We start from the raw sequence: 19,224 nt of genomic DNA, 5'->3' as shown, positions 1-19,224 counted from the left end.
TATGTATGGATAAAGAGAGGGAGAGAAATGATCTCCAAACAAGACCTTCACACAGAGCCTCCTGAATTAGTTTACAGGGGGGAGTGTGTGCTGCCCTCTACTGAGCTTTTTGAGCACTTTTTGTAAAGTTGTACCCCCTTCAATTTTTATATACAAGGATGGATTAATTATTTATTTTGTGTCATTTGTTTGTAATGTGTGTAATTGTGTGACATTTTACATTGGGCTAATGTCACGTAAAAATATATATTTTAGATGACAAAACGATAGTTAACTACACACAATTACTACATAAAAAAATATATATTATAAGCAGAAAGGTTGTCTTGAGGAAAACAAAATCAAAATTGTAACAAAACGTGATAAGAAAATGAATTTTTTTTTAAATTGCTCATTGCATTTTCAGCATTAATATATTCTTAATGACACTGAAGGCATTTTTGGAGGTGTAAGAAAAAAAAATAATTCCGTCCCACTTAAAAAGAAATCATCTAACCGCAGTAGCATATTTAAATCTTACAATGTGTATAAGTTTGATTGATATGCACTTTTCTGCTTCAAATGACATCATAGCAATTAACGCTTATTTCCTCAAAAAAACAACAAGCACCAATGTGAATGAATATGTGAGCGTAATAAAACGAAGCCATCTCCAGTACAGTAACACCATCATGAATCAGAGAAATGCCTCGCGCCGAATTACCATTGCCTCATTCGTCATCTCTAATTAAGCATCAATCACGGGCAGGCTGACTAATAGGGACCGGTTGTGGCTGAGGAGGTAACCATGGCGACGCGGGTCACACTAATGCGCGTGATCTGTTATTGTGCGTGTGAGACAAGGACGTGCGGTGTGCTAATTAAAGAAGTCTTTGGCTGCTCACAGGTCAGAGCTCATTAGTGAGGGACTCAATGCATGGCCGCTTGTTCATTAAGAGCCAGAATGCGAGGATCAAAGTTCCTGCTTAGACTTATGATGTCGGGGAAAAAAATTAAAAAGGTCTATTTGTACCGGGGCATGGTCACAATTTTGGCTCCTGCTTGTTCTGTGGACATTTTGTCTTCAGTGTGATAAATACACAGTTATTGATTCATATGGCTATGAATAACATTCCACGAATTTCCCTTGAGTTGCTTTCATTTTGTGTTTTTTTATTTACACAATCTTGTGGTTGTAGATGAATGAGCAAACAGAAAATACTTAAAAAAAAACTTTTATTTTGAAATCATTTACAATAACAGTGGCAATCAATGTCATGTTAAATTCATGTACACAACTAAAATCATGAAGAAGAGAAAAATGCTGTTGAAAAAAAGGCTGAGCCTTCGCCCCCGGCCGGCTCTTAGGATGGACAGTGGACATACCAGGCACAAAAACACGTGGAGGGGCTGCGCTGAGCATTTTGTTTAGTAGTCGTTCTCTTCACTGAACAGAAAGGACAAGCTAAAATCAGCCGCTCTGGAGATGTGTTTTGGATCTAACTAGAAAGGGGAAAAGGACAGAAAAGTTCACAACCACGACCTCCCTGAGACTGCAGAACCACCCACACATCCTAAACAAGTCAAAGCGACTGGTCCTAAACTTGTCATTTTGGCAGCTCCCGTCCAATTTTAGCATTAGTTTGGTCCCAGTTCTTAAATTATTGCTGATAATTTTCCCCTCCCTGATAGCTGACTAGCAAATATCGCGAGGTCACAGCTGCGTCTCTCGCGTTTGGCAGCGGCTGAGCAAGCTCTGGAAGTGCGCCTCCCTCAGAATGCGGTTGATAAGCAGATAGGAGGCGGCCGAGTCACATGATTCGCCGGAGCTGAGGGGGCTGCAAGGGCCTGCAGCGCAGCGGCTACCGCTGGAGCTCCCAGGCGCGTGCTCTGGGCTGCTGAGGCTGCTGGAGCTGTTGGACCACTGAAACAATAAAGCGCCTTGTCAATTGAATTGAGCCATTCACAAATGTGTCTGGCCAAGCTTGAAAACAGAATCGTTTTTACCTCAGAGTCCCAGGCATCTCGTCCCAGCTCGGGGGAAAGCGGGTGAGCCTGGTTCGGCCTTTTGGCTTGAGGAACCAGGTGGCCACTCTCATCACCACCACTGTGTTGCCTTTTCCTGTGTGAGCAATTGTATAAACACAATAACTCTAAATGTAACAGATCATCAGCTTTACTGATGCCACTTTTTTTGTGTATCACTAAAATTTTACGTAAGCACTGTAAGTCCTACATTCCCTACCGTTAAAATATCATAAGCTCCTTTACAGATGCCACATCGGTGTATATCTCAAAAAAAGGAAATGTTCACGTTGATTGTGCTCTTTTTCTTATCACTTTTCTTATCAATGCTAACACGAATCTACAGCCTGTTATCACTATCAGATGGTTATTGTTTGGGAGATGAACGAATCACTCACCTGCTTTCAGTCAACATGTGACGACCACAAATGTCAACGTAGATGAAGTCCTTCAAGAATTTCCGTCTGTGTCCAACAATCGCGCTAGCGGGTAGCTTGCATTTGGCAGCTATTAGCAAGCTTAACTAACTGGGTGGCTAATTGGGGTTTATGTGATGAAATTAGCCATTGCTACAAGTGAGGGAATCATACACGTTATATGTGTGTTATATGCAAATTTCGCAAATACTTTATATCACATAATAGCCAAATAGTGTCTCCTATAGTGTACAAGTCCTCTTTCTTGGTCGTCACTCACAAGCTAACTGCGTTAGCCTTTATGCTGATAAGCGAAAAGTAGCCACCTGAAGTTCGGCGTTTAAAACACGCGTTAATTGTCTTTCCTCATACCGATGCAATCTCCACACATGATAAACTCCGAACTCATTGAAAAAAAACTTGTAGTTTTAAAATCCAACGGCTAAAAAAACGAAGTTATCTACCATGACCAGCCGCTTTGCCTGTGTTTACATCGTACTGCGCCTGCGCGGAGACCTTTACTGACGCGTTTACGTCATGTTGTATAAATATAAACTCCTTTTGGTGGTCCTTCCATTTTGGATCATTTAAAGAAATATAAGACAGAAAACTAAAACATAACTTATTTTCAATCAAAAATATTTTTGCCATATTTGCTTAATCTTTCAAAAAGCATGACGGAGTAAAATGTATCCAAAAGATGTCGCTGTTTACAAAGGCATCCACGTTAAACGCAGCCGTGGCTCTTCTACTCATTTTATTACTTATGTCGAAACGGTTTATCTTAACAATACATATTGAACCACACTAGTTAAAAAAAATACTGCCGTTAACATTTATTTCAAATGAGCGAACATCTCAAAACAATTCTCTTTTTGACGTCAGTCAAAACCCGGAAGTGAATAACCAATGGCGTGAAAACACAGCAAAACAGAACCCCGCCCCTTTCTCCTATGACTCAAGCCAAAGGACGGAGGGGAGATTAACGAGAACCCTCAGCGGCGTCGGCGCCACTCTTATTATATCATTCATTAAATATAAAAATTCGACAATGGGGAGTACCGATTCAAAATTGAGCTTCAGGAAAGCAGTGATTCAGCTGACAACCAAAACGCAGGTTAGATCCTATTGTTGCAAATGTAAGCGACGATAAGCAGACAGCGCGTTCACAACAGTCAGTCCTCTTGCTGCATTTAACCATGTTAAATAATCATTCTACGTTTCTTCGAGATCGCATTTACCGAAATGGAAAGACGCCACGTTAGCGGCATTCACATATGTCATAGCTGTCATACAAAAAAAAATGTTTTTTACAAAATGATGGCCTGGTTAAATCAAAGCTGCATGGTGTTGACATGGATGCGGCAGCAGGTGCATGGTGTTTACATTGTCGTCATCACTCACCGAGCAAGCGACACAATAGACTCACACAATGATGCATCGATTTCTACATTTTCGTTGAACATTTACTCATGTTGTTATACAGCCGGTGGAAGCTACAGATGATGCCTTCTGGGACCAATTCTGGGCAGACAGCACCACCACAGTCCAGGATGTCTTTGCACTGGTTCCAGCTGCAGAGATCAGGGCTCTACGAGAGGAGTCCCCCTCCAATTTAGCCACACTCTGCTATAAGGTAAACACGGTAAACATCTGGATTGCTGCCTTTGCTGAACTTTTTTGGAAAGTGCGTCACGGACCAATGCTTCCGAACAATGTCCCGCTCTCAGATGTGGAAAGAAATGAGTCGCCTCCCTTCCCCCAGCTTTCTTTTCCACTTCCTGGCTCCTGCCTGAGGGTCGCCCTGAGAAAAACACTCTTAATGCTTTTACAAAGAATTGATTGATCAGACAAACTCCCCATTAGCTCATAAAGAGGCCCCGGCGTTTATGATCTTTCTGGTGGATGTAGTCCATTAAAGGGAAAGATGGATGCACATGTGGTCTGATAAAAAAAAATATATATGTTTTTTTGTTTTTTTTTAAATAGTGTGTACTTAGAGTCATTAATTCTCTGTCCTAAACATGAGTTTTGTGACGCTCGTCCTCAGGCTGTGGAGAAACTAGTGCAGGGCGCCGACTCTGGCTGCCCCAGTGAGAGGGAGAAGCAGGTGGTCCTCAACTCCACTCGTATCCTGACCCGCATCCTCCCCTACATCTTTGAGGACCAGGACTGGAGGGGTTTCTTCTGGTCCACTGTGCCCGGTGCTGGCCGAGCAGGGGTGAGTGGGGGAAAAAAAAAGAAAAGTTGCTGTAACTGACGGCCCAATCTGCTATATATTTTGTTTTCTTCAGGCAGAGGAGCTGGATGACGACGAAGGCGCTCGACCCCTGGCTGAGTCGCTCCTCCTGGCCATCGCCGACTTGCTCTTCTGTCCCGACTTCACCGTGCACAGCCACAAAAGAGGCCCGGTAAGAAGGACCGCGAACCCAGATCAGATTTGGGTGTATTTGTATTCTTTTTTTCCTCTGTGTTTCCTCCTTCCTGTTACAAATCCACCCCACTAAACCTGTCACCCAAGTTTCTTTGAAAAATCAAAACAGAATGTGATGACATTGTCAGTCATAACAGGAAGAGCGCTTTACGGCTAATGGGGCTGAAAGGAATGTCGTAACTCTGACTCGTTGACTTTAAACTCCATTCGTGTTGAGCCAAGTACAATTAAAAAGCCGTTCTTTCAGTTGTGGAAAATATTGTGTCATTGACACAAAGAGCTGAACCTGCAAGTCACACTTTGATTGGCCAGATTGAATGAGATTTTTTTTTCAACCTTCCTTTTATAAAAATGGAAAGGAGTCGAAACATATTTTGAGCAATTCCATGGAAGATAGCATTTTGTGTGTTGTAGGACTCTGTGGAGAACATGCACTCCATAGACAGCTGTGAGTACATCTGGGAAGCGGGAGTAGGCTTCGCGCAGTCCCCCCCTCTCAACTACATCCACGATTTGAATCGGTGAGTTTCCGACTCCTTCCCTCATCTTGCCCGGACTGGCTTTTGACTCCTCGTCGTTTGGATCGGATGCCGGGCCAGCACGGAGCTGTTTAGGTTGCTGCTCACCTGCTTCTCCGAGGTCATGTATCTGCCAGCCTCGACCGACAACCACGTTCTCAACCCCTGGGTGACCTTCTTCTGCTCCACTGAGAATCGGTAAGCTGACGTTTGTCCTCGTCATGATATGAAAGAGGCGAGCCGAGCACACTGTTTCTTTTCAGGCATGCTTTGCCGCTGTTCACCTCGCTGCTCAACGTGGTGAGCGCCTACGACCCGGTGGGCTACGGCATCCCGTACAACCACCTGCTCTTCTCCGACTACCGGGAGCAGCTGGTGGAGCAGGCCGTGCAGATCCTCATCGTGACCCTAGAGCACGACGGAGTGCCTTCCCACCGCCCGTCGTCTCCCTCCAGCATGGAGGAACATGAGGTTTGCTAACCGCCACCACTTTGGATGATTCGCTTGAATAATCCTTCCTCTCTCTCTCTCTCTCTCTCTCTCTCTACGCAGTCTACCGGCCCTGAAAACCTATTTGTGAATTATTTGTCGAGGATTCACAGAGAGGAGGTAGGGCCCTGACGACAGAGGCGAGGTAATATGAGACATTGATGATCCCTGATGGTTTTGTTTGTGTTCCATCCAGGATTTTGACTTTGTACTAAAAGGGTTGGCCCGTCTCCTGACCAACCCTTTGACTCAAACGTACCTGCCCAATTCCACCAAAAAGATCCAGTTCCACCAGGAGCTCCTGGTGCTCTTCTGGAAGCTCTGCGACTTCAATAAGGTAACCAAGCACCCACAGTTGTGTTCAACATGTTCAAAATAATTCTTTCCAAGTTCTAGTACAAATCATGCAAATGATCATTTCATGCAAGTTGAGCAACGATAAACAAAATGAATCTCAATTTTGTGTTTCCGTGCCAGAAATTCCTCTTTTTCGTCCTCAAGAGTAGCGACGTACTGGATATTCTAGTTCCAATCCTTTTCTACCTTAACGATGCCAGAGCCGACCAGTGTAAGTCGTCTTATGTTTGCTCCCCACACCCTAAAATAATATAAAAAAAAAAAAAAATGAACGGCATAGACCAAGCTCACCCCACCCATAAAAACAATATTACCATGAAAATCCTGTCTGACGCATTTGTTTGTTTGTGTGTGTGTGTGTGGACAGCCCGTGTGGGCCTCATGCACATCGGCGTGTTCATCCTCCTGCTGCTGAGTGGCGAGAGAAACTTTGGCGTGCGCCTAAACAAGCCCTACGCTCTCCACGTGCCCATGGACATCCCGGTGTTCACGGGCACTCACGCCGACTTGCTGATTGTGGTGAGCGGCCCGACCGCGTCGCCATGGAGACCGGCCGACCTTTTTCCCGGTGAGAGCTGACCAGCTGTCGCTTTGTTTGCTTTTGCAGGTCTTCCATAAGATTATCACCACGGGCCACCAACGTTTGCAGCCTCTCTTTGACTGCCTGCTCACCATTGTTGTCAACGGTGATTCATTCGCTTCATTCTTATAGATTTAATAGTCCTTCCTATCAAAATAGTTAGAATTGTTTCCCCCCCCATATTTTCCTCTTAGTGTCGCCATATTTGAAAAGTCTGTCCATGGTAGCGGCCAATAAGCTGCTCCACCTGCTGGAGGCTTTCTCCACCAGCTGGTTCCTGTTCTCTGCCGTCCAGAACCACCATCTTGCCTTTTTCCTCCTGGAGGCGTTCAACAACATCATCCAGTATCAGTTTGATGGTAGGAGACGTTTCTCATTTTGTTTTGGTCATACGTCAATTGCTTCGAGATGTGATTAATCAATAATGTGACCCCCCCCCCAGGGAACTGTAACCTGGTTTACGCTATCATCCGTAAGCGTAACATTTTCCACCAGCTGGCAAATCTTCCGTCAGACCCGGCTACCATTCAGAAGGCCCTGCAGCGAAAGAGGAAATCGCCCGACGTCATCTCCCGCACCAGCTCGCAGGAGACCGTCTCCATGGAGGGTTCCCGACCCGCCGTGCCTGCAGAACCTGGTACCCTCAAGGCCAGCCTGGTCGCCATACCTGGTACATCTACTTTGTTTTTGTTTTTTTTATTATCATCATCAATCAAGAAGTGGAGCCGACATGGTAAGGAGCTAATTTATTTCTTTACAGGCATTGACAAACTGACCGAGAAGTCTCAGGTGTCCGAGGATGGCACCATGGTGTCTGTCCCCAAGATGCAGCACTCAGCGCAGATTGCAGCCAGCGGGACCAGCGACACTGAATCCAACTCGGGCAAAGACAATGAAGTCAGTGTGTTTCTGTTCTTCTGCCTTAGGGGCAACAATCCAAGGAGAAAATGATATGTGTAATTCTTCCTTCCCACAGGATGTTTTCTATACTGAGGCCGAAATGGAGAGAAGTCGTTTGTCAAGTAGTTCAGCATCACATTGGGTTCCCACACCAGACTGGGTGAGTAGATTCGCCTTCAGTTCATAATAAGAGCTTACCTGAACACAAAAGCATTTCACTCTGGTCTTGGCCTTTCCAGGTCCTGTCCTGGAAGTGTAAACTTCCCTTGCAGACTATCATGCGTCTGCTGCAGGTGTTGGTTCCACAGGTGGAGAAGATCTGCATCGACAAGTACGCATGTGTCGGATCAGATGCCTTTGTCAATCTTTCCGTGCGCGCTAAACGTTCCCGTTAATGTTCCCGGCAGGGGTCTGACGGATGAATCGGAAATCTTGAAGTTCCTCCAGCACGGCACATTAGTTGGCCTGCTACCCGTGCCACACCCCATCCTCATCAGGAAGTACCAGGCCAACGCGGGCACGGCCATGTGGTTTCGCACCTACATGTGGGGTGTGGTCTACTTGCGGTGAGTATCCCCCATGATCAAAACTGTGATTTTGATTGATTCTAATTGTGCTATTTTGTCCCCACCCCTCCAGTAACGTGGACCCTCCCATCTGGTACGACACGGACGTGCGCCTCTTTGAGATTCAGAAAATGTAGACTACAGAGCGTATGGCCGACCACGTTACCGCAGCATTCTCATAATCCTTACGAAGCATGTCAAACGTTTCTTTCTTATCGCATATCAATATTGTCCATAGGCAATTTGTTACATGTCGTTTTGACCTGTGCAGCTGCTTTTAGTCTAAAAAAAAGAAAAATCAGGTCAAGGTGGATTCAGAAGGCGATTTGGTCAAAGGTACACCGGTAACTATTATTATTTTTTTGCCGATGTGGTGAGGGTTTTAGCCTCCAATTTGGGGATGTGCGTTGGTAATGCACTGGGATGCTTGTTTGACACCTCATAATTATTCCAAACATGAATCCCCAGCAATGCCAATTGCCACAAAAAGGTGACATTTTTTGTTGGGGGGGGGGGGGGCTATTTGACATGCCCAAAGTGAATTTAAGTTGCACCTTTATGTATCAATACAAACTAGACTGGATTGTTTCATTTCTATCGTTGCTTGTTTAAAAGTGTATTTTCCTTAAATTATTCTAAATACATAGCGATATGTGAAATGTGTGATGAATACTAATGCAGTAATTAAATATTTTAAGACAACACATCTGATGACATTCTTTAACCAGTGCTTATTTTATTTTTGACCAGAAGGTGGCACTGTTTCCCTCCCTTGATGCTGTAGATTGGGGCCAATGAAGAAAAAAATAATTGATAGCCGGTCAGAATATTCTCTTTAAAGACAGAATTCTTTAATAATTTAAAGTTAGAATTCAGAGATGAATTTCATGTTAGTTTTATTGCTAAAAAAATATTTTATTTATTACAAAAATTTATGCAGATACAGACAGGCAAGAATTATGAAATAATGTACACCTCGAAGAGACTAGCCACTGAGTGCATGCGGTAGAAGATTCCAAAAGGCAGTCCGATGTTGACTATGGCTGTCCACATTCTGAACTTGTAAAACTTCATCTCCACTATGTGGTTGAACTGAGGTCGAGCCCCAAAGGCAGGCATGATCCACAGCTGTCGAGACAACAAACAGGATTAAAACTCGGCACTCCATTATGGTTAAAATTGTGTTGAACTTACAATAATGTTAGCGAGCATCAGAAAGGCGCACACTTCCTTCAGCACTCTCCTCTTCCAGTTTGGCTGCACAGGCGGGGTCAGCCTGCACCTCGAATTTTGCCGGTTGGCGACGCCGCTGGCCTCGGCGTGCGCGTTGTTATGCAGGGTGTCTTCCTGCATTTCGTGGAAGGGCTCACGGTGGAGGCCCTCGATGATGAAGTAGTTCTGCAGGCACAGCTGCACTACCATGAGGACAGCCCACGACAAGTTGACAGCATCCAGGAGGTCCTGAGCCGCCGTGGCTGCCACCGCCAAAACGGAGAAGTAGCTGATAATCAACTGGCCCATCGAGGCCCCCACCAGGAGTTGCACATCCAGGCTGCGGGCGGGGTTCTTCTCAGAGACGTGTTGGCGGTGGTCCAGTCGGTAGATGACGCAGCCCGCCGCGGTGGAGACGCACATGAGGCTCACAATCACGGTGTTCATGATGAAATGGATGAGCAGGGCATTGCGGTGCATGGCCTCGTCTTCCATTGTGAGCTCCACTTCGTACACGACGAAGGTCACCAGGCCCACCACCACGACCAGGAGACCCAGCACGGGGCCCACGCGCACATCCTTGGAATGGAACTTTGCCCTGCGGTGGCCCTGTTCGTCCGCCAGGCGGCCCACGTTCTTCCACATAACGTAAGCCATGGCCGAAGCAAAGAGGCTGTACTCAATGTTGAAGGGGTACAGGTAGTAGAAGGCCTCCTTGAAGGCGCTGCACGCTGAGTGACTGCAGCTGCACTTGGCCGCTTGGTTGTAACTGTCTGACATGGAGACAAGGAGGTTGCAACACAAGGAAGGAAACCCGTTTACAACATGCGGCAACATTTAAATATATTAATCATTTAGGGTGCTGCTGTTTTGGTTAGCAACAAAGGAAATAAGTTAGTGAAATCATATTTTTAACGAAATAGAAAATATGCTTTTCAAAAAAAAATATCGCTATATAATGATTCTTAAATGTTTTCTTAAAATGTCTCTGGTGTCCTTGAGTTTCCTGATAAGTGCTTGAACTGAAAAGTATTATTTACATCTATTGTATTTGAATAGGGGCGAGCCACTTAAGGAAACTGATGACCTCATGCGTCCAATACCTCTGTACATCTTGGACGGGAAGCTGACATTCAGATAAGGGGCATCCATTTGGTGAAGGGACTCCTCGGTGACGCTCGCCATCCACACCACCAGGTTAGTGGAGAGCATTACCATGAGGCCACACCTGGCAAGGGAGGAAAGAAAACCCAGACAAATGAGTCAATAGATCACATTGGAGGGGAATTCTGTGAAAATTCCGTTTGTACCGTGTCACACTTAGGTGGAGTTGCACGCAGTCCTTTGCATGGACCCACAGGAAATAAGTCTAAGAGGGGGGAAAAAAAAAAAAAAAACAGACCCGTCAGACCAGTCTGCCTACCTGTTATGGATGGATTACAATTTGTTCTAGCACCAGGATGTATTCAATTGTTTAAAAAAAAAAAAAAGTAGACCACCTGGGTGATTAAAAACACTGCTTGCACGGCAGGGAAGGCCACTTTGACAGCGGAGTCGCAGTGCAGGTAGCCAATGTAGTTGGCCATTTTGAAGATATCCATGAGCAGACTCAGCAGGCCAAAAAGCATAAGTCCACCTCAAGAAAAAAAAAACAATGTAGGCATTTAAATAATTAAACTCAATCATGTAAATCTATGAGGTGATTAGTGAATGATCCCCATCGCGATTACCTCGGAGCCACACTGGCCCGGCGTGGCTGTCGAGAGTCATTCGGTTTTCGTTCTTGCGGTAGGTGACTGTGATGTATAAGAGCATCCAAAGCATTGTGAGGGCGAGGAGGACAATGAGGAAGATCTGGCGGTGCACAGCCGTGACGGCGACACTGTTGAAGGCGCTGCTGCCGACCAGCACGCAACCCAGAATGAGGACGTTGATGCACACGATGACGGACAGGAGCCAGGCGCCACCACGGTGGGTGCGTTGGGCCGGCGCCTCCACATGGTGAGTGTACTCCGGGGCCACCTCCACATCACGCAGGTGCTGGATGTTTTCCATCTGGGCGGCCGTTTCGATGTTGGATGAGTGGGCATCGGTGTCGCTGTTTGGGGTCTTCCTGCATGTACTAATTGGAAACCAGAAAGTTTTTCTGTTGACAGAGGATACCTGGATTTTCCTACATTGCTCAGTATACCATCTCTGGAAATTTACCAGAAATGTTCCACCCCTTTTGCAACTTTACAAACAAGTTAGGATCTTTTGTTATATGATCACCCCACGCCTTTTCTGATTCAGGACTCTGCAGCAATTTTTTTTAAAGCTTTCTCAAACGTAATTCTTCTCAAAACACCAACCCTGCCTAGTTTGGGATTCAGTGCATTAACTCTTTACAAATTCGGCTTTAATTAAATCGACAATGCGTCCATTATTGTATTTTGCATTTATGTGTTGCCTTACCTTGTGAACAGTAAGTTGCAGGTCCTTAGCATCTTTTGTGCCACAGTTCTCATGATGTCTTTCACACAATACAGACAGTAAACACTAACTCTGACGTCAAATGTTAGACAGGCGCCACACTTTTTTTTTTTTTTACTTCAAAACTCAAATGAATTGTCTTCGCCCGTCTGTCCAGCCTCGGAGATCGATACGACCACCAGGTGAGATTGGTTTATATCTATTACGTGTCGTCACTTCCGGTCGGAGACAAATGACCGAAAGCATATTTTATTTTTAGCTTTTCATGTATTACATTCAATCTAGATATCATCTTGCTATCAATACGCATCAAATATACATAGTAATTTTATTTCAATTTTTTTCAACATTTTGTCGAATCAAGTCGCAGTGGTCCAGGGTCCCGACATACGCGGTTTCCAGGTTACGAACTGCACCTGTCAAAACGCGCCATCAGTATGCACGCACAATCGCCGCCTATCATTTTATTTGATTTATATTACTGTGGTCTCGTGTTTTATTTCCAAATATAAATATTTAGCCTATGACTAGTGTTGTGGTGAGGCCAGTTACTAATGGGCTACCGTCGTTTTCTTCTTAACGAAGCAAGTGTGACGTCACCTTCCTGCAGTTCAGTGCCAGGCGAGTTATGTAATTGGGGGGGGGGGGGGGGGGGATTAGATGAATTACGCAATGTCAAAGGTTGACAGTGTACACAGATTTTGAGTATCCTTTGTTTTGGCGGAGGATTGGTACCATCGCAATGAAAGAAAATAAATTATTTGATATCTGGATTGGCACCAAATTCCAATGGGTTATTCCTTGCATAAATTTCTACTCTTGTAAACAAACAAACCACAATGTGAGGGTAATGACGGGAGGAAAAAAAACAGATAATAAATCAAACACTTTAAAATCCTGCAAAAAATGACAACATACTTAACGCTGAGAAAGTATAAGCAAACATGAAGTCCAGCGCATTTATTGCATAATATAAACCAAATACTAACACATTAACACTGTGCGGAGAAAAGTACACAGAGACGATAAAATCCTTCAAAGATATCGTTATGACTGACATTATCTACATAAATATTGACTCGACATGCACTACACAGCGTGTGCAATTACAACAAATGATGATAAGCGAGTATTGTAAAATTGTCAAGGCTCGAGTTCACACATAACTGCAAGTATGCAGTTGTCTGGCCTGCAAATACGAGGCCGAATAAATTGTGATTTTGCATTGATAACATCGAGAGGCATGCTCCAAAAATATGCATGGAAAGTGTGGAAAAGACAACATGAGAGTCTCGGTCAACCCCACGGGGGCAAACGTGTCCGATGACACGACAAGTTTGTTCAACCACTTTGAATCTTGACATGGATCCTCTCCATGGTAGAGGTAGATGGTTTAGTCGTCTCTCTTTGCAGTGATGCTCCCACCTCCGCCTTAATCATCTGCGCAACACGATGGGGGAGAAAAAAACATGGTGACTCACATGTAAGGAGGAGAAGCTGCTGTATAAAAAAAGGGAGGAAGGAGAAATACTCACAGTTCAGTGTCATCAATGCACTCTGGGTCCTCTATGGTCTCAAGGCGTCTCTGACAGGCATCTAAGATCTTTTTTCTAGGTCCTAAAGGGATGTGGATGCTCCTGAGATCCTGGTCAGAGCAGAGCAGCAGTGCTTGTAGGTCGATCTTTTCCCTCCTAAAGATGGAGAAGAACTCGCTCATGCCGTGCGTGGCCAAGAAGACCTCCAAAGGGCTGGTGAGGGCCTCATTGTCGTCGTCCAGTCCCAATTCCACCTCCTCCCAAGGAAGCTCCTCCAGGTTCCTCTCCTGCAGGCTGCGAGCGCTTCCGATGCTGTCCTCGTCCAGACTGGGACGAGGTTGCAGTCTGCCGCGAAAATGCACAGAGTGACCGGAGCCCTCGGTTTCGTCCGGATCGCCCATGTCAAACATCCCCCCGCTCACGTAGTTCCTCCTGAAGACCATGGTGCCCAGACCGGGCCGGTTGAATAGGGAATCGTGTCCCGAGTCCGTGCTGACCTCCGAGTGGTCGGCGTTGATTCCGTGGAGGTCCGGCTCGCTGATGGCACGTGAAATGGTGTCGTCGTGATCTCGGGGGAACATGTCGCGGATGTTGCGGCGGCCGTAATCCTTAGGGTTGACGTAAGTGCCGGGTTTGAGGAACATGACGTCGTTGCCCAGTTGGAGTCCAGAGAGGGATCGCACGCTCTTCCTCCCGTCCTCGTAGATTTTAAAGGTCCCGTCTCCTTGTTTCCTTTTCTCCAGCTTCTTCTGGATTTTTGTCTTCCCTCGGTTTGTGGCTTGAAGAGTAGCCTGGCAGACACAAAGCAGAGATTCAATGACGTACATCGGAACGCTCGTCGAGTCGTCGCTAATATTTGCCGCACGGTTTTAAACGTAAACAACCTGCGAATATGGCACACCGACGGCAGCCGCGTCCAAGTTGCGCACCTTGTGGCTAACGGAGCCGCTGCTGTAACTGGAAAAACTCATAACATCCGACACGGATGCTTCTGGCGCCTCCTTGTGGTACTTCTTTTCCATGCGCTTATGGTGCTTCTTCTGCATCTTAACGCAATCTTTGATGCGCCGCTCGGCGTCTCGAAACGCCCGCTCCTTCAGCTTGTTGACCAACTTGGGGTTGAGCCCCATTTGCTTGGAAGCGATGGAGTCCAGGTAGCGGACGCAATCCATGTGGTTCTTGGTGGCGGCCATGTTGAGCGGCGTGTGGTAGTCGTTATCAAGGCACCAGATGTTGGCGCCGAACGTCACCAGGAAGAAAAGGCAGTTGTGGTGACCGTTGGCAGCGGCGAGGTGGAGAGGCGTGTTGCCCCAGATGTCACACTTGTCAGGGTTCCCTCTGTGAAACACAACGAGGTTCAATTGCTTATGCTAACATTTTTTTTGCAAAACATGGCGGCACCCTCGGTTTTGAGTTCCCAGCAAACCTTGTTGTCACCTCTTTGAGAGTCACACAGCGGCTGCAATTTGATCTACGGCTTGTCGCCGCTACTGCTCGGCCGCCCCGGCTCGTGTTACACGCCGGCCTTTCAAAAAAAGGTTTCGGTCGGCTCCCACCGCATAATTGTGCATGGCGGATGATCTCAGACGCATTCCTCAAGTCTAATCATGGCTGGTAGCACAATGTGCATCTTTCACATCCTGTAGCGCGAGGTTTAAAGAATGTGTCGTTAATTTGTCTGCTATTTTTCTCGTACTGGTAATCGAAAGTGGCGAGTGGGCGCTAAATGGGTCATGCAAATTATTTGTATGCTGGGCTTGTGGTTGCTCACGTGCAACAAAAGATTTTCTCATTTTTCCCGATTATTACACACCTTTAATTAAGAAACTTGGTGGGAGAAAATGTTTAAATGTGCTCTTCAGGTTACAATGTTACATCATGTGGCTTTAAATTCTAGGCTGCGTACTTAAATGATGTGCCACAAAGTCCAAACAAATCATCAACGAGCTATAAATAAACATTAAAAGATGACATGTGATTATCTATGTTGAAAATGTATTTATGATATTCTCAGTTCAGATTACATAACGCAGGGAACATGATCGTGATAGCTTTATGCGTGCTAATTTATGTGCCGTGGTTGAAAATGTTGAATACGTGAGGGTCGTCCCTTTGTTTACCCCTCGAGTGTCTTTTATCTCATGACGGAACGTTTGCCCAGCGTGGAATGTTCCTGAGACGCGCTCATCGTTATTATTCAATGGCAGTTATTTATGTTGGTACGTTATGTCAGGCTGGTATCATTCTCTGTCCTTACAGGCCTGCGGGGACGGTTGTTTGCACAGATTCCGTGGGAATTGGTAGATTTTGTTTTGTTCAGCATACGACTCGTATAATCGTCTTTGCAAAGGCTGATTTCTTGTGTTTGATCACGAGATGTCGTAAAGATTTGTAATTTTCGAATAGGACATGAATTATTTGTCTTTGTGACACAGACTTTAATTAAAGTGGCTTCATAATAGGCCCATTTTTCTGACTTGCAGGCGAAACAGGTCAGCCGTTAAACGATGAGCCTGTTTCGGTGCCTCACGCTATGGCCGCTTTTGTACTTCCACTAAAAGTCGGCCCCTTTCGTGATTTTTTTCCTCTTGGTCACAATTTTGTTCAAAGAGCTTTGACAAACAGGATCTTTATGTAAAAGGCCAACACAAATGTCGCCGTGCCGCTTTATCTTCTAAACGAACGATCCACTGCTTATTTGATCAAGCGCGATCTTTTGTGATAACAGCCACGTTATAAAAGTCACAACGATGGCCGCCGGCTCTTGTTAAAGTGTCACACCAACGCCGTCCATAACACTTTGACCATTTAGGGGGGGCGCCGTAATTCACGCGCTTTTTACGGGCCCCAACGTGGACGTTCCGGCGAGCGCGCAGTAAAATATTGAAGAGGGAACGCATGGCTGAAGAGCATTTAATGAAATGCGATAACTCGCACATGACCTTGAACGCCGTGACGGCGTAGTGACATTTCAGAGTCGTCATTAAACCACCATGCCGGCCGGGCGTTAAAGATAACTAAAGTATCGTCTGCCTTTGTGTATTGCTCACAATCGAGGATAAGCCATTCCTACGTAGTGCAGTCGGACACATCTTTCCTTTGTTGATTCAGTCGAAAATTAATAAAGGTGGATGTTTCTTACGTGGGCACTAGAGGGCAGGCTAATGTATACATATTGTATATTACACTAATGACCACAACTGCTCAGTTAGCTGCAGTAATAATCATCATTTTTTGGAGAGCAGCTAAATTAAACTGCTTGTCCACATAAGTTGCTGCACCATTGGTGTTCAAATCAATGCTAGCTTCGTTAGCCCGTCTATCGCGTCTTCATGTGTCCAAGTTGGGAAACCAATGATGATTTGCAAGTTCAACAACTCATTAAAAATAACTGTTAAAAATGTATATATCAATAATTGACTATTTATTTGAAAAATAACCTAATAACCTATTCTGATTGTTACGTATACATGTAAAATTAGCAATAAAATTAGTGTATGAAATGCATATGACTCATATATTTTATTTAGTTATTTACAAATATATTTTAACTAATTGATTTTAGGGTGGAAAAAGTCAATCTGTATGTAGTATATGTTTGATGGACAGTTATTCCATTATTATTTGCTATTTACATGTAAAATCCAGGTTAAAATAAACTCTTAAATTCATAGAAAGTCTTCCCACCCCCGAACAAAGGCTCATGTTTTTTAAAACAGTCACCAAACAAGAAATTCTGCCTGGCGCCACGTCTAGGACCTTCCGCATCTTTATCTTCCTCTTGGCTATCTTAGTGTCACACAATATACACCATGTGCACCTTAAAAGTTCTCATTTTTCACATAGCAGACTTTGGGGTCGGTCAAATACAAGCAAGAGCATTCTCGAATGAGAGATTAGATGTTGTTTCTCATGTTAACCATTAAAATGATTTTTAAAAAAAATCAATATAAGAGGTCGGGCTTAGTTGCGTATTAAATAAATCTCATTTAAGGTTATCCAATAGATGGATTCATGTTTTTCATCACAAACTGGTGACTTTTCCATCAATGGTAATTTTAATAATTTTCATACCAATTGATTTCATCATAATTGAATCATCTTTCCCCACCTACGCCTTACCTTTTCACTAACATACAATTCCCATTGTTTAAGTTTTGTTGAGAACTCGTACCAATTAACAAATAAATGATACAATCCTTAACAATAGGGCAATTGTGTGATCGAGGCTTTCACTGATGTAGGGATTTTACAAGCACGCCATTTAAGGTTCGTGTGTGTTTGGGAGATTTGTTCAACTATAAACACGAATCTGCTTTGTGATTGCATCGCAGATACGTATTTCTTATATTTTGGTTGACTTTTTTATTTTTTATTAGATGGCTAAAACTCAAACTACATAGAAACAACGACGCAACTACAACCACTTAACACCTGTCTGGAATTTCTTTGCCACGTAGGTGTAGGTGTGGCCGATGAGATGGCCTTTTTTTTTTTTTTTTTGTACCCACCCCCTCGCTACGATGAGCCGCAGAGCCTCCAGGTTCCCATGGTAGGCCGCCCATAGCGTCGGTGTCATGCCATCCTCATCGGGCGCGTTGAGGTCCTTGCGTGTGGCCTCCCTCAGCAGGTCCAGGTAGCCGTCCCGGGCCGCCTTGTGGTACCTGTCATTCATGGCGACCCGTTAGTCCGTCCTGTTCCGTTTGGCTTCATCGACACTTCCAGTAGCGCCAGTAACACCAGTAAAGCGGCACCTCCGCTACCGCCGTAGTCCTCGTTGTTAACCTCATAGCGGAGTTGCCCAAGTCCACCCTCCCACCCACCGCACCGGAGCGTCGGTCGGTCGGTCAGTCGATCGGTGTCCGGACTCTCCCGAGTCCCGAAGACTTGTGCGCGTCGCTGGTATCCAGGGAGGCGACGACGCGGTCACTCATCGATCAGACAGCCTAAACAGTGCTCCCCCGTGGCCGATCTGCTCCTAAACACAAACACCAACACATCAGGGACCCTCACGAGTAAATGCAATAATGAGCAAATACTACCACCTCTATTGCGACTGTTACTACTGCTACAATTTTTGTTATTACTACCGGTACCACCAATAGCACCATTGCTATGCCAAATTAACGACGACGACTGCAACAAAAGAATTATAGCTGCAAAATGACGACGTAGTTTTTTTTTGTATTGATGATTGCTTTCTTTATGTAGACATGTTTTTCCCGAATTGATTTTGGTAGATCAGGCTTTGTTGGCAAAATGTTTCCTGACCCTTTGACTTACTGGAAGGCGGAAATTTTTGGGCCCATTTTTTACGATAACAAAGTTAGCCTCATTTAAACCTGTTGGTGTTGAAGTCTCACTTCAATGGAGGCATATATGCGTGACCTAAATGTACTTCCTTATTGGAACAGGTTGCGATTATTTTAAGCCTGATGTCTCAGATTATAACCACAGGCACATACAAGGAAGGTTCTACGTTTTATACAAGCTGTTGAAATGTTTAAAATGCACTCTACCCGCCTCCACCCTGAAAAGCATCTTGCATGGCAAGTAATTCGAAAATGATAAGTATATTGAAAAAAAATGGCTGCCGCCGGTTGCTCGCTGCATCCGAGTTCTCGATTGAAACCTGCATGACAATGCACAGAAATAGACAAAACATCTTAATAGGAGCCTTGAATAATGTTAAAAACCTGAAAGTACTCCTTTCAAGCATCAAATCAAAGATAGGCAAATGC

At 44.9% G+C, this 19,224-nt stretch overlaps 4 protein-coding genes across 4 annotated transcripts; 1 reads left to right on the top strand and 3 right to left on the bottom strand.

Annotated features, from left to right (window-relative positions):
- Positions 1 to 1,196: 1,196 nt before the first annotated feature.
- On the bottom strand, positions 1,197 to 3,274 carry LOC147044283 (uncharacterized). Its single transcript, XM_085934242.1, has 3 exons — positions 2,403 to 3,274; positions 1,987 to 2,101; positions 1,197 to 1,903 (listed from the first exon to the last, which is right to left on the bottom strand). The coding sequence occupies exons 1-3, from the start codon at positions 2,417 to 2,419 to the stop codon at positions 1,694 to 1,696; spliced, it is 342 nt and encodes a 113-aa protein (XP_085790368.1). The 5' UTR covers positions 2,420 to 3,274; the 3' UTR covers positions 1,197 to 1,693.
- hid1a (HID1 domain containing a) lies at positions 2,416 to 8,961 on the top strand. The gene is made up of 19 exons (XM_085934241.1): positions 2,416 to 3,537; positions 3,907 to 4,056; positions 4,471 to 4,641; positions 4,715 to 4,831; positions 5,269 to 5,375; positions 5,454 to 5,570; positions 5,636 to 5,843; positions 5,925 to 5,981; positions 6,058 to 6,198; positions 6,339 to 6,429; positions 6,586 to 6,737; positions 6,826 to 6,904; positions 6,993 to 7,157; positions 7,241 to 7,468; positions 7,559 to 7,695; positions 7,775 to 7,858; positions 7,938 to 8,029; positions 8,106 to 8,264; positions 8,338 to 8,961. Exons 1-19 carry the CDS (start codon positions 3,472 to 3,474, stop codon positions 8,399 to 8,401), a joined length of 2,385 nt encoding a protein of 794 aa, XP_085790367.1. The 5' UTR covers positions 2,416 to 3,471; the 3' UTR covers positions 8,402 to 8,961.
- Positions 8,962 to 9,163: 202 nt separating this feature from the next.
- Positions 9,164 to 12,136, bottom strand: LOC147044281 (proton channel OTOP2-like). The gene is made up of 7 exons (XM_085934811.1): positions 11,931 to 12,136; positions 11,207 to 11,598; positions 10,976 to 11,112; positions 10,787 to 10,845; positions 10,580 to 10,704; positions 9,459 to 10,249; positions 9,164 to 9,392 (listed from the first exon to the last, which is right to left on the bottom strand). Exons 1-7 carry the CDS (start codon positions 11,981 to 11,983, stop codon positions 9,222 to 9,224), a joined length of 1,728 nt encoding a protein of 575 aa, XP_085790937.1. The 5' UTR covers positions 11,984 to 12,136; the 3' UTR covers positions 9,164 to 9,221.
- A 1,343-nt stretch (positions 12,137 to 13,479) lies between these two features.
- On the bottom strand, positions 13,480 to 18,158 carry ush1ga (Usher syndrome 1Ga (autosomal recessive)). The gene is made up of 3 exons (XM_085934240.1): positions 17,995 to 18,158; positions 14,368 to 14,821; positions 13,480 to 14,274 (listed from the first exon to the last, which is right to left on the bottom strand). Exons 1-3 carry the CDS (start codon positions 18,156 to 18,158, stop codon positions 13,480 to 13,482), a joined length of 1,413 nt encoding a protein of 470 aa, XP_085790366.1.
- Between the last annotated feature and the right edge of the window lie 1,066 nt (positions 18,159 to 19,224).

This window comes from Syngnathus leptorhynchus, chromosome 16, assembly GCF_054491065.1.
Source record: "Syngnathus leptorhynchus isolate UIUO chromosome 16, UIUO_Slep, whole genome shotgun sequence".
Lineage (NCBI taxonomy): Eukaryota > Metazoa > Chordata > Actinopteri > Syngnathiformes > Syngnathidae > Syngnathus > Syngnathus leptorhynchus.
This window is presented reverse-complemented; position numbering and strand designations above follow the sequence as displayed.

Coding starts and splice junctions, on each gene's coding strand:
- LOC147044283 (XM_085934242.1), bottom strand. Junction 1,904..1,986: donor GAGATGCCTGGGACTCTGAG/GTAAAAACGATT, acceptor TTATTGTTTCAG/TGGTCCAACAGCTCCAGCAG.
- hid1a (XM_085934241.1), top strand. CDS start 3,472: ATGGGGAGTACCGATTCAAAATTGAGCTTCAGGAAAGCAGTGATTCAG. Junction 4,057..4,470: donor TAGCCACACTCTGCTATAAG/GTAAACACGGTA, acceptor GCTCGTCCTCAG/GCTGTGGAGAAACTAGTGCA. Junction 8,030..8,105: donor GAGAAGATCTGCATCGACAA/GTACGCATGTGT, acceptor TGTTCCCGGCAG/GGGTCTGACGGATGAATCGG.
- ush1ga (XM_085934240.1), bottom strand. CDS start 18,158: ATGAATGACAGGTACCACAAGGCGGCCCGGGACGGCTACCTGGACCTG. Junction 14,822..17,994: donor CGGCTCATCGTAGCGAGGGG/GTGGGTACAAAA, acceptor TGTGTTTCACAG/AGGGAACCCTGACAAGTGTG. Junction 14,275..14,367: donor TCGGTGTGCCATATTCGCAG/GTTGTTTACGTT, acceptor TGTGTCTGCCAG/GCTACTCTTCAAGCCACAAA.
- LOC147044281 (XM_085934811.1), bottom strand. CDS start 11,983: ATGAGAACTGTGGCACAAAAGATGCTAAGGACCTGCAACTTACTGTTC. Junction 11,599..11,930: donor TGCAACTTACTGTTCACAAG/GTAAGGCAACAC, acceptor GTTTCCAATTAG/TACATGCAGGAAGACCCCAA. Junction 9,393..9,458: donor TGATGCTCGCTAACATTATT/GTAAGTTCAACA, acceptor TTGTCTCGACAG/CTGTGGATCATGCCTGCCTT.